The sequence below is a fragment of the Ischnura elegans genome, chromosome 1, assembly GCF_921293095.1.
Source record: "Ischnura elegans chromosome 1, ioIscEleg1.1, whole genome shotgun sequence".
NCBI lineage: Eukaryota > Metazoa > Arthropoda > Insecta > Odonata > Coenagrionidae > Ischnura > Ischnura elegans.
Genome location: NC_060246.1, coordinates 53,252,676 through 53,265,407, shown reverse-complemented (window position 1 = coordinate 53,265,407; position 12,732 = coordinate 53,252,676). Strand labels below are relative to the sequence as shown.

The window sequence follows — 12,732 nt, the reverse complement described above, 5'->3', positions numbered from 1 at the left end:
TCCCAGCCTTTTCGTTATGAAAATTCGTTTAGTTTCGAATGAATCGTTATCATGCTGAAGTGAACAATCGGTAATGAATGTTTCTCGCGATTTCCGCCGGGTTTAAGAATTCATATCATCACGAAAATTGACTCGCCCTTCATCCTCGTGCTTCCGAGTGTCAGATTCAGATTTTTTTCGTTTTGGCCTGATTCAGGTGTCTCCCGATTGGTCACAAATACTGCTTAAAGTTACGGCTCCGATAATTGCCCTTCTTGGATTCTCGCCCGGGAAATTCTGGATTCTTCACGAAGAAATGGATTGTTAGGAACATGGCTAGGAACCAATTTAAATTTTTTACATTGTTTCTTATGGGAAACACTGCATCGTTTAACGTTGTTTCGCTTAACGTCGACTTTTACAGGAACGAATCAACAACGTTAAACGAGGACTCACTGTACAGTAGGGCGGATCGCAAAAATCGATTTTTTTCAAATCCATCTGGCCCAATGAAAAAAAGTTGTGGGACCGATCAAAAATAAGGCCTGAAAAATTTGAGACCTGTACGTGAACCCCTGACCCTCGCTCAAATGCAATTTAGGGGGGGAGGGTCAAAATTCGAAAAATACAATATTTTATGGTCATTCCCTATAGATTTTGCCGAGTTACTGCCCTTATGGGCAAAAATTTCGTGCATTTTGACGTATCTGCCACCGTTTAGCCACAAAATGCCTAATTTGAGTCCGCGTCCGCGAAGAAAATATTCCAACACCCACGCAGCGTCGCGGATACCAGTGCCGCAGGCCGATCCCTTCCCCTCCACGCTCGCTTCTCCCCCTCCCGCGCCTCTAATACAGCAAAATTCATCCCGCGCATGCTGCTAGGAGGTCGTTTATCTTTGATAATATAAATCAGAAGATGGTAGAAGGTAAAAAGCGATGCGTAGTGAGACGACTTGTCCCTTATTTGGCGCCTCGTCGGCGTTAAAAAAATCGATGTTACCAACTTTTAGAGAAGTTATGAAGTAATTTTAGACCTGCGCACGCAGGAAAGGAGACTACGGTCTTGAAGACGCCTCTCGAGTGGCTATGAAGGTTTGGGAACTTAGGTTATGCATTTCTATTCCGGTATTGTCCGACAGCTGTGACTAAATTGATGAATAAGGGTGAAGGCCGCCGGCGTACCCTCCCCGCTCTCCTCTCGAACGCCCCAGATGCAACAAAATTCACACCAAGTGCGTCTTTCTTCGTTAGTCTTACTAATATTTGATGTATCAGCATCGTCCAGTGAGGAACAATCACGAAGGAATTACTCAATTACCTGCTTTCCAGTCTGTATTTCTTATGTTAGTGTCATTCCTCGTCTTTTGCTGCTGTCAACAAAGTTTTGGTAAATTCTTTCGCGAATCTCTCGTCCGCATGTATAATAAAAGGAATATTGAAATTTAAATTTGAACTTTCATCAATAGATTTTTAAATTCCACAGCGCTAAGCTCAGATATAGCCGAAGGAACCGGAGTCTCTCTCCAATATATCATCAGCCTTTATGTCGATATTAAAATCCAGCAATTAAAAGAATCTCGGATTGGTCGCCAAACGCATCCTTGCAGAAACGCAAATTGGGTCCCTAGATTACCCTCCCAACGTTCATGTCGCAAATCCAAGTCAACATAGTGCAATTAGCAAAAAGACCACTGTAAGGGATGAAATACGATTTGATGCTTTCCCGGCGAATGATGTGGGTAAACTCTTTTCGGGGTTCAACAAAATTTATCCCATAGGATGAGCCCCCAGTCGGAGCTTGAAATGTTGGCCATTATGGAAAAATTAACCCGGTGGGAATCCCGAGAAGAGTTTACCCACACTGCAAGGGATGTTGGAATTATGCTTATAGCAAAGGGATGATGCCTCCTTTTTGGACGGTATTCGCTTGGTACCATCATAATCAAATCCTTTTTAATTCTGTGTATCTAATTTTCACTCGGAAAGGAATCGATAATCGCAGATTTTTTAACTTTTGCTAATCTTCCAACGGGGGAGGCAAACCTCCAAAAGTGGGACCCTGTTTCTTCAACTAACACCACACATTCCCCTCTAAACTTGTATTGATAAGTCCTCTTCCCTTTTTTCATCAGACAAGAGTATAGTCTTTCATTCCAATAAAAAAAGGCCCTTTAATGACACCTCTCTTTTCTTATTCACAGTAATTAGCATCTTTTTCTGTCTACATAAGTAATTCTGGTACACTAGCTTTGATGTATCTTACGAAGTTATGACTTTTGCGTCAGCTAAAGTTGCGGGAACGATCATTGCTGTAGCTTGGTTCTTGCATATACCTCTATCACAGTTGGCAGACGCATTTTCCCCGAAGAAGTTCCAATTTGAGGTTATAATCCTTAATGTTTATTTCATGAGGAAAGTAGAGATACAAATCGGCTAATTTCTCGCCAGTTTAATTTTTCCTCGGATGAATTGACGAAGAAAATTTTTGATACTATTTTCCCGTACAAGAATTGACGATGATGACTCAACGCTCTCCTACGATGCCCTTTTTTCCTCAGTTATCGAGTTTCTTTAGGGTTCAATCCAGCAGCCATCATCTTTCTTTTCGTCAGATTGTCTCTCAAAATACTTCTCATTGGGGGAACCTAATGCTCCTCCATGCACTTACACGCAAAAATATCGCATAATTTAAAATGTTCCTTTAAAATTGTTTGAGTCTTATACTTCACTGAAACCCACTTTTGGCCTATTACGATTTTCCGTAAGTTTTAGTACTTCCTGTGGTACCGCTAAATCCATTTAGTCACATTCATAATGGAAGAGAAGCGCGTCACCATAGTTCGCACACCTTCATAGCCACTCGAGAGGCGTCTTCATAGACCGTAGTCTCCTTTCCTGCGTGCGCAGGTCTAAAATTATTTCATCACATGTCTAAAAGTTGGTAACATGGATTTGTTTAACGCCGACTAGGTGCCAAATAAGGGACAAGTCGTCTCACTACGCATCGCTTTTTACCTTCCAGAGCGGGGAGGGTACGCCGGCGGCCTTCACCCTTATTCATCAATTTAGTCACAGCTGTCGGACAATACCGGAATAGAAATGCATAACCTAAGTTCCCAAACCTTCATAGCCACTCGAGAGGCGTCTTCAAGACCGTAGTCTCCTTTCCTGCGTGCGCAGGTCTAAAATTACTTCATAACTTCTCTAAAAGTTGGTAACATCGATTTTTTTAACGCCGACGAGGCGCCAAATAAGGGACAAGTCGTCTCACTACGCATCGCTTTTTACCTTCTACCATCTTCTGATTTATATTATCAAAGATAAACGACCTCCTAGCAGCATGCGCGGGATGAATTTTGCTGTATTAGAGGCGCGGGAGGGGGAGAAGCGAGCGTGGAGGGGAAGGGATCGGCCTGCGGCACTGGTATCCGCGACGCTGCGTGGGTGTTGGAATATTTTCTTCGCGGACGCGGACTCAAATTAGGCATTTTGTGGCTAAACGGTGGCAGATACCTCAAAATGCACGAAATTTTTGCCCATAAGGGCAGTAACTCGGCAAAATCTATAGGGAATGACCATAAAATATTGTATTTTTCGAATTTTGACCCTCCCCCCCTAAATTGCATTTGAGCGAGGGTCAGGGGTTCACGTACAGGTCTCAAATTTTTCAGGCCTTATTTTTGATCGGTCCCACAACTTTTTTTCATTGGGCCAGATGGATTTGAAAAAAATCGATTTTTGCGATCCGCCCTACTGTACAGTAGACCAGGGCACCCATTCGTGCATTTATTTCAATGACTTTTCTTATTTTTAAGTTTTAACTTGGGAAATTTTAGGCATTGTGGTTATTTAAAGCAGTTAATACAGTCAAAATTTTATGAATTCATTTGTTATCCTATTTTCATTTTTAACTGTAAAAAAAATGTTTTTATGTCCAAGTCTTGCCCCATTCTTGGGTCAAGTTCACGCAACCCAGACCAATGCTCGATTGGCGCTCAATATCTCTTAAAAATAGCACCTAGAGAGCAACATTAATATGTCATGACTTGTGGTACACTAGATATAACTCAGTTCAGGAAAGTATACACTGCATCAACGTGCCCCAGAGCCCCATGTGTAAATGTGCCCCGGTCTTACCTATACAATTGGCTTAATTCACTTGAGTCAAGTAACTTCTGATAAACAAAAGTTTTTGCTTTGTTATCAGACGTAAGAATAATTAAAGTGGATGGTTTACTAACAAGTATATACCTTTAATGAGTCATAAATTTAATTTGTTTAGTTTTGGCATCAATTCAACTACCCAAGGGTAGCCTGGAAATTCAAGGCATGGCACTTTATTAATTCCAAAGAGAAATTTCAGGGTATCATAATACACATTACTTTTATCATTAGTTAGCTTACCAATATGTAGCTATCACCACAATGAGGATCAACAGAAAATATATCAAATTCATCAAATTCCACAACTATCGTTCGGCCCGCTTTGACAGTGATATCCCACGCACATTCCATCCACATCATCCTCGATGACAATGCAGAAGAGTTCAAATTATGGGCATCTATAATCCCATTGGGACCTTTAAGTGAGCCACCACAATCTGAAAATAATGAAAATAGAGAGAGGTGTTTTAAAAATTGCTATACCAGGAAATGCATCAGGAGCAAGGACACCCACACCCCAATTAATGCTGTTATGATTAGTACTGTTCCTTATTAATGTTACTTATATTCAAGACCCAGCTCCAGTTTAACACTCTCCAGTTCCACATTAATGCCCTTGACAATGCAGCAATGTGCAGGGATCGTTGCACTTCTTGCAACCTAAACCTAAATTAGAATTGTGTTCTGCTTTGAGTTTATTTTGTTTCTGGACAGAAAATCCCTGATTAAAAACTTTTATCAATGAATACTACCAGTAATAAATTGTACGAAAGAAAAAAATGAAAACAGTTTTTAAGAGGCTTTTGTAATTACATCAGAAAGTAACTTCTCAATTGGTGAACCTTTCAACTATGTTCTCTGCCTTTTTAAAATAATTTATTCGTAGTGCTCAATCTAAAGTTTTAACATCCTATTTTCCCAATAAATATAGAGACAGAGTGATTCTAGTTAGTTCGACAAGGAATAAAATACTGCTAGACATGAAGTTGGAAGCCTTGCAACATGATGCTCCCTAATGGTTTTTGCTTGGTGAAAGGCTTTTTCTTTGAATTTTTCCTATATTTTGTTTTTATTATTTATTTAAAATTGCTTACAATCAATGAATCCAGGATAAGGTATGTCATGTTAAGTCACTAAATATTAGGATTCAGCCATAGGTAGATTTAGGGGGGTCACATGCCCTCCCCGCTTCAGATGCTTAAAAAATGGAGGAGATTTATATTTCAAATATTAATGAATTTTATGTTTTAATATTAAATTTATTAATAATGACATATTAATAACTTTAATATTCAAATAAATAGTATTTGTTGCAAGCACTTTTTAATCCTAAATATGAGAAGACCGTTTGTTTTTCATACTCTTGTAGCCTTTCATACCATTCCATACTTTTATCAATGAATATATCGCCCAGAAAAAAATCCTGGATTAAATCTGGATCCTTAAATAATGGCTGAATCCGACCTTGGATTCAGCCATTATTTAAGTAACTCAATGGCTAAGCAAATAGTAACAGAAAAGTGCACTACGGGTGGCCTATAACTACAGTACAACCTCTATTTCCAACTTTGCAAACCAGGGGATTTATAAAAGGGAAGCTGTTTTGCTTCACGTTTCATTAATTTGCCACCAGGCAGGCATGTGATTACCCAGTGAGCAGTTTAGCACTGCTTTTACTATCAATTATGGTGACATATTTTGGTATAGCAGAGTCAATTATTTTTTGTGAATTATTATTTCACACAGACAGAAAATTTTCTCAACTAAAGAAAGAAAAATAAAGATATATACACGCAGTAGGGAACATAATAAGGAATTCTGGATTCAAGGTGCTCAAATGTAATATAACTGGTTTATATGCTGGCTTATTCATTCAAATCGAGGAGCAAGGATGAAATCACCTTAAAAATAATCCCATCCTCAGCTTCCAAATATGTACTACAAAAAAATATCATTTTTGGCTTCATTGAAAAAGCATTTAGAAATACATAGATATAGTATCAATGAAATCATGAATGAGTTTTAGCAGTAAATAAATGTTTCATTTTAGTCATTGTAAAAAAAACAATGGAATTACCATAATTACTCAAAGTACCAAAAATATACAGATAAAGTGACAAAAAAATGAGAAATATAATAACATGTTCTTCCAAAAAATGTACATAAAAATTTTATAGCCTAATAAACTTAAGAGAAAATCTTGTTTTATCATAAAAAATAATTAAGACATCTAAAAAGGCATAATAACAGAGAATAATTAGCAAAAAAACAAAACCAATGTGTTATCACAGAAAAAAATTGCACTTTTTAACACCCTAAGAGAACAACGACACTCACAAGAAATACCATTCAAGAAAAAACTGACTGCACCTGAATGATGCAAGAACTGTATACAGGTGACTGCTAGTGCAACATAGCTCTTGGAAATGGCTGTGACACAGAATATCCTCACATGGGGAGCCAAGCACTGGATGTAAATTCATGTCCTCAGCAGCTGAGGCAGCCCAGACATGAATGCACATCCAGCTGCATAAAGGGTTATGTAATAAGATGAAAGGGCCTTCAAGGTTAGTGAATGCCATGAGCTTCATTGATACTACATTTACAACTTACCACACCACACTATTGCAAATTTGGTAAAAAAAATTGAGCATATGAATAATGAATTTAACAATAACTAAGACACTAATTTTTGGATTCCAATAATTTTGTTATTTTGCATTTCTGGTGTACATTTGAAAATATACAGCTTCAATTTAGAGTTATTCAAAACAATCTTGCAGTGAACTCACCAGCAGCTGCAACAGCTGAAAAGCCAGTGCCATTTCTAAAACGATCTGAATGGAAGACTACTTTCACAATGTTGCTCCCCTTCACTGGATCTTCTCTAGATGCATTAGGTAAGCAGTATGTCTTCAAAAGCTCCCATTCTTGATGACCACCTTTTCCTAGAAGTTAACGAGGTAACATGGTCAGCATTGGGAGCAGCCAGAGATGCCTTCATTATAACCATTCACTTGGGATAATTGTTACCTCCCCAATTATAAATTTTAATTTTATTAGGGATGGATTTACACATTAATATAACCCAATCCTGAAACTGCAGTCAGGCTATTAGCTTCACTCATAAGATAGTAATGAATTCCTGCAGAAGCATTTAAGTTCTGTATTTTTTGCATGTATTTTATATAGTATAACCTTATACCTTTCACTGAAAATGACGTATGATCATTCAGAGCCATAGGAAAGACTGATTACAATGTAACCTTTAGCTTTCATTGGAGCTGTGGCTATTGAAGGAACAGCAAAATTAAGAGGAATAGTACAGCAAAAATGACTGTATGATCCAGAAAATGACTGGGCCAAGCCATCACTTTTGCATTCTATGAATTTCAACAATCCCGGAGAGGATCCCTTTGATTGTATTATTACGGCACTTCTTTTTCAAATTTGGCTTGTCTATAACTGTGATTTGTTTACTTTGAGAGAAGGCAATTAGCATGATGAGTAAGGGAACTCAGATCCTCTGAGATGAAAACTATTACCACCACAGAAGTGATACATATTTGCCTTTGTAAGTTGTAGTTTCTTTGTGTATGCTTTACTCCACTCTTGTGGACTGGCATTCTAACTCAGCACAATTCCCTTTATATTGCTTTCTCTTTTTTCCATCCCTCCCTTAGTAAGCTTCCACTATCTGGTCCTTCAAGTTGTGGGTGCAATTTGAAATTATAGACTGCATGTGATAATCTGATATGCAAGATGAACAGCATGTGAAATGAGGGTGCCTTCTATTTGCAGCTATTCTCACACACCAGGTATGTCCAACTGTTGGGCATCACACGATAATGTCAAATGTTTACTGCCCTTCTTGGCATGAAAGAAACCTTATGTTTCATGATTGTTGGTAAGTGATTATGAATGAAGAGTAAGTCATGAGTTTTCAGACTTATCAAAATTATGTACTGAACACAAATGAGGAATTATCTAAAATATTATGTTAGATTAAAATTTAATAAAAAGTAAAAAAAATTAAAAAAAAATTAAATTACCAAATTAAACTAACTGCAAAGTAACTTAAATGACATTTTAGTTAATAAGCCTAAATTTTAATGGACCACATTTTTTTTTACATCACAGCTTTGTAGCAATGCCTAAACTAAAAATAGGGTTCCAACTAGTTTTTGCACCAGTTATTTCAGTGCCAATTCCTTTTTACACTAGTTCCGGTTCTAACCTCAAGAACCAGTGGATCCGAGAACTGAACTGACCCATCCCTACTCATAAGCGATATACATAAAGAAGCTAGCATATACTATGGAGCATGTCACTCCATCAGAGATCAGAGCTTGCTTCTCGGAGTTCTGAGTCCCATTACCATTTGTACTTGATGCTTGCTCTTGTAATAAGCAAATACAGTAAACTCTCGACTATACGAAGCAGGATTTTACGAAGTTTTCGATTATACGAAGTGATAGTGCGGTCCCGGCGAAAAGCCTATGGTAAATACATGGTGCTATTCGATTATACGAAGTTTCGATTATACGAAATGTTTTGAATTTACGAACCTCGGATCGGTCCCCAGGAGCGAAAGGCATTCGTTTATACGAACTATGGCAAAATATGTCAACAAAACTAGTTATACCGGCGTAAGTAGCTAAAAAAGTCAGCGCTTCCAACTGTGGTTCATCAAAAGTGTGAAATCGTAAATGATAGTGCAACTTTGAAGAGAAAGGGTTCGCCTAAAACCTCACGGTGAGAATTTAGGGGAAGTAGGAGTTCAGTAAAATATCGCGACTGACATAATGCCCCTATTTACGTGCCTATTCGTAAACATCGCATTGACAATACTTCGTAGTTTAACATGTCAGGAAGGTCACGCGGGGTATTTCGTACACTCCTAATTAACCCTTTGCACTGCTGTGAACATACCTGGTACATTCGCAAGGCAGGCTGCTGTGAACTTACTTCAAAGACTACTTGACTACTTTTCGCCGAAGCACTTCGAAGGGCCCCTAATCCGGGACCCTTTCCTCGATGAGCTCACCCTCGCTGGCTCCTCTCTTCGACCCTCCGAGCCTTTCTCCTCAAAAGTGACCGCTCTGACTGCATTTTGAAAAATCTATCAATCAATGCCATCATCAAAAAATAATTGTTTGCATCGCACTCCTGTCAATCAGGCATTCAAGTACGTCTCTGAACCGTGTTTCTACAATGACAAATAATGATTTTGTTAACTTTGCTAAAATGGCCAAGTTAATAAAATTGTCATTTTTCATTGCAGGAACACGGTTCAAAGACGTACTTTATTTCCTCCACTACAATCGCAAATTGCTGGAAATCAGCCGGATTCCCTTTGATAGCGCATCATGAGGATGTGCTCGAGGCTGGTAATTGATACATCTAGCCTACTAATAATTCTACTGCTATAATATCACGGCTATAGTTGATTCGTTACGTTACACCTTCAGGAAGCTGCAGCGGATAAAATCGCGGAGGAGATTAGAGGCTTAAAAGATGATTTTGAAAAATTCTTGGAAAAAGCAGGAAGAGCACAGCACGCAACATCAAACAATTATATTGCCCTTGACGATGATCTCCGGGCTTGCGACAATGGGACGCTGGTACATACGTCGGAAGAAGCAGCGGCCGGGACTAGTCAAAATAGCAGTGACGACGAAGATGGAAGTGAGGAAGTAATTTCACCAAATAAAAAAGAAGTACACGCTGCCCTCCAAACATTAAATATTTGGATCTGGCTAACGAGTTAGGTCCCCAATTTCATTCCCATTTATGCAAGTGAGAAACCATGGTGGAAGCGGCGATGGAGAAGGGCAAAAAGAAAAAAATTATAGATTTTTTTAGTAGTACCTTTTCGTGTATATAATAGCCTTCCTGAGTAAACAACTTAAACATCTTAAGTATTGGGCTCTATTAACCACAAACTTATTTTTCAGGCTACTCGTAATGAAGACGCACTTCTAACTCTGACCATGAACTTTCTTCTCGCGCGCCTCCTCGTTCTCCCATGCCGAGAGATCTTTCTTTCCAAAGCCTTTGTTTACACCCTCCTACGGCCTTCTGCTGATCTTGCTGACACCCACCTTACGCATCCCAAACCCCTCCTTCCCCAGCATTTCCCATTCACCCTCTCCCTAAGGTGACGGAGCTTGAATGCGTCGCAAAAAAATACAGCCCCCAAATGTAGACTGAGGCAGAGCTGAAGGCCCTTTCCCCACACTCCTTTCTCCTGCCCCCTTCACCAATCGTTTTGCTGACCACTCTTCTTTCCTCAGGCAATCCCCATCCCACTCTTATTCACCCCACCCACTGGGAATGTTCCCCGATTGTGGAAAAGGGCATGGTTCATCTTTACCTGCAACGGGGGTAAGTTATTAACCGGAGAGAGGCCTGAAGAAGTATATTCCACTATCGGGAAAATGGTGCTGCGCTTACAACTGTCTCTCTTCTTCTTTGCTGGCTTTCCAATTGAAATTATTTTCTTTGCTATTTCCACACTACATTTATTTACGATAATGGCGCGACTATTTTTTAGTGCTAAAGCTAAGAAAATCTTTTCTCTACGTCAATGATTCTTTGCATAACTTTCAATACGGCGGAGAAAGGGACACGAAAACTAAATGAGGTGAATGTACAGGTTTTTGCGTGTCATTTTTGGGAATTCACGCAAGTGAACCAATACTTCACACACGTTGAGAAATGATGAAACATCTCATGTAGTTTTTCTCTTTATTTCTCCGATAACGGAAGATGTTTCTCCTGTAGTTTTCCGGTTGGAATCTTGCTCCTGTCGGCATAAAAGAAGAGAGAAATACTATATGAACATAGCACTTCACACCCGGTATGAAGAATATGGTCCTGATGAAGAATAAAGTCTTTCGTAGCAATGTCTGCAAAGATGACGGAGCACAGTATCCGGACGGAGAACTCAAACAGAATTTACTTCAAATATTCCCCAGAAGATTATCATATCCTACGCAATTTATAATCGTAACTGAATCTCAACAAAAATAACTAATGGAAAAGATAGCACATTCAACTGAAAATACGGAGTAACTCGAAATATTAACTTATGAAGGTTATTTTGGAAACGGGTGGAGGCCCTCGTTTTTATTTTTTTTTCTCGTCACTGAGCGATAGAGGGCGACATAAATGGCGGTTAGGCCGGCTGCCGCTAAAATTCCGTGGGTGCTGGAAACAAATATATATCTTACGCGAACTTAATAGTTGTTATTCGCTCCTAACCACAAATTTATACCATTATATTCTTATAATAAACTTTGCAATTCATTACTTGATTACGTTTTCTAAACTGGTCGGGAATTTCTTAAGCGATCGTTGATGTTGAAATATGAACGAGAAATAATTTTATGGTGGTATAATTATTTAACGGTCTTTCACAGCATAAATCGATAACAAAAAGCCTTTTCCATGAATAATACCGAGAATAACCACCGAAAACATTTAAATAAGACCACTAAAGACAAAAAAGGGCGGAAGAAACAAAAGCGAACATTTTTTCGTGACTTATGAAAAAGGTTTGAAATTACGAAATTCGATTTTACGAACTGCCAATTTTCCGGTCCCACTGACTTTGTAAAATCAAGAGTTTACTGTAGAATTTACAGAGCATTTAATACAGCTTTAAAAATTTTGGTATCTCTTTGAGATCAATGATTGCTATGATTTCAGGACAGACACAAAGATTGCTCTTCACAATGGCTATGATTGGCTTACAATGTTTTCAGCAATAAAAAAATGAGACTTTCTCAAAGATGTGATTAAGATTGTATTCGACAGGCATACTAATCAGACAAAAAATTCATTTGCTACTGAAAATTGAGTATTTGAGTACTAAAGTAAGCATGGGAGCTGAGAAACTGAACCAAAGAACTTAGTCAAGAAGCAAACTTGAACTGAAAAATAGTGGAATTGACACATCCCTAGTTTTAAATTGGGCTTTTCTATTCAATATCAAAAAAATCTTGTAGCAGAATACAGTTCTACAGGGGAACATGCACGAAATTTGTTCATTGTGCTAATAAGTCTCATTGAAAAGACAATTTTCTAATGAGTCTAAATATATAAGCCAAAACTCTCCTAGTACTCCACAACTTTCATTAAATGCTAGTTCAAAGTGCTCGTATATCCCTTGAAGTCATGTGAGCTGAAACGCCTTCTGATGTCATCGCGCGGTACTTTATTCACTTCATTAAAAGAGTAGAGCGCTAGAGCCTTGATTACAAGATATAGAAGTAAAAATTATCAATGAGCTTTGTAGTAGCTCCTCAAAGGACAAATTGACTTAAGAGGGATTTAAGAAGGGGTCATTCCATGTCAAATCAACCAATATTTTGACCAAATGACACCCACCGACTCGGATTTTCAAGAAACTTGCCATGGTCATACATTCTGGTATAATTAGAAATTGTGTACAATTTTAGCCTCCAATTGTTAATTGTTAATGAAATATGAGCAACTGAAATTTGGGCGAGACCCCTAAAGTGCCGCAACGTGCAACACCTGGTGATTTTTATTTTCACCCATAACTCCATTCCTGTGAGAT

At 38.5% G+C, this 12,732-nt stretch overlaps 1 protein-coding gene across 1 annotated transcript in view; it reads right to left on the bottom strand.

Moving 5' to 3' along the window:
- The window catches only part of LOC124160663 (cubilin-like), a 270,327-nt gene that overhangs the window by 109,294 nt on the left and 148,301 nt on the right, over positions 1-12,732 (bottom strand). Inside the window, exons 39-40 of the mRNA XM_046536589.1 lie at positions 6,938-7,093; positions 4,386-4,582 (exon numbers count right to left, since the gene is read on the bottom strand). Coding sequence (XP_046392545.1) covers positions 4,386-4,582; positions 6,938-7,093 — 353 coding nt within the window. The remainder of the gene's footprint in view (positions 1-4,385; positions 4,583-6,937; positions 7,094-12,732) is intronic.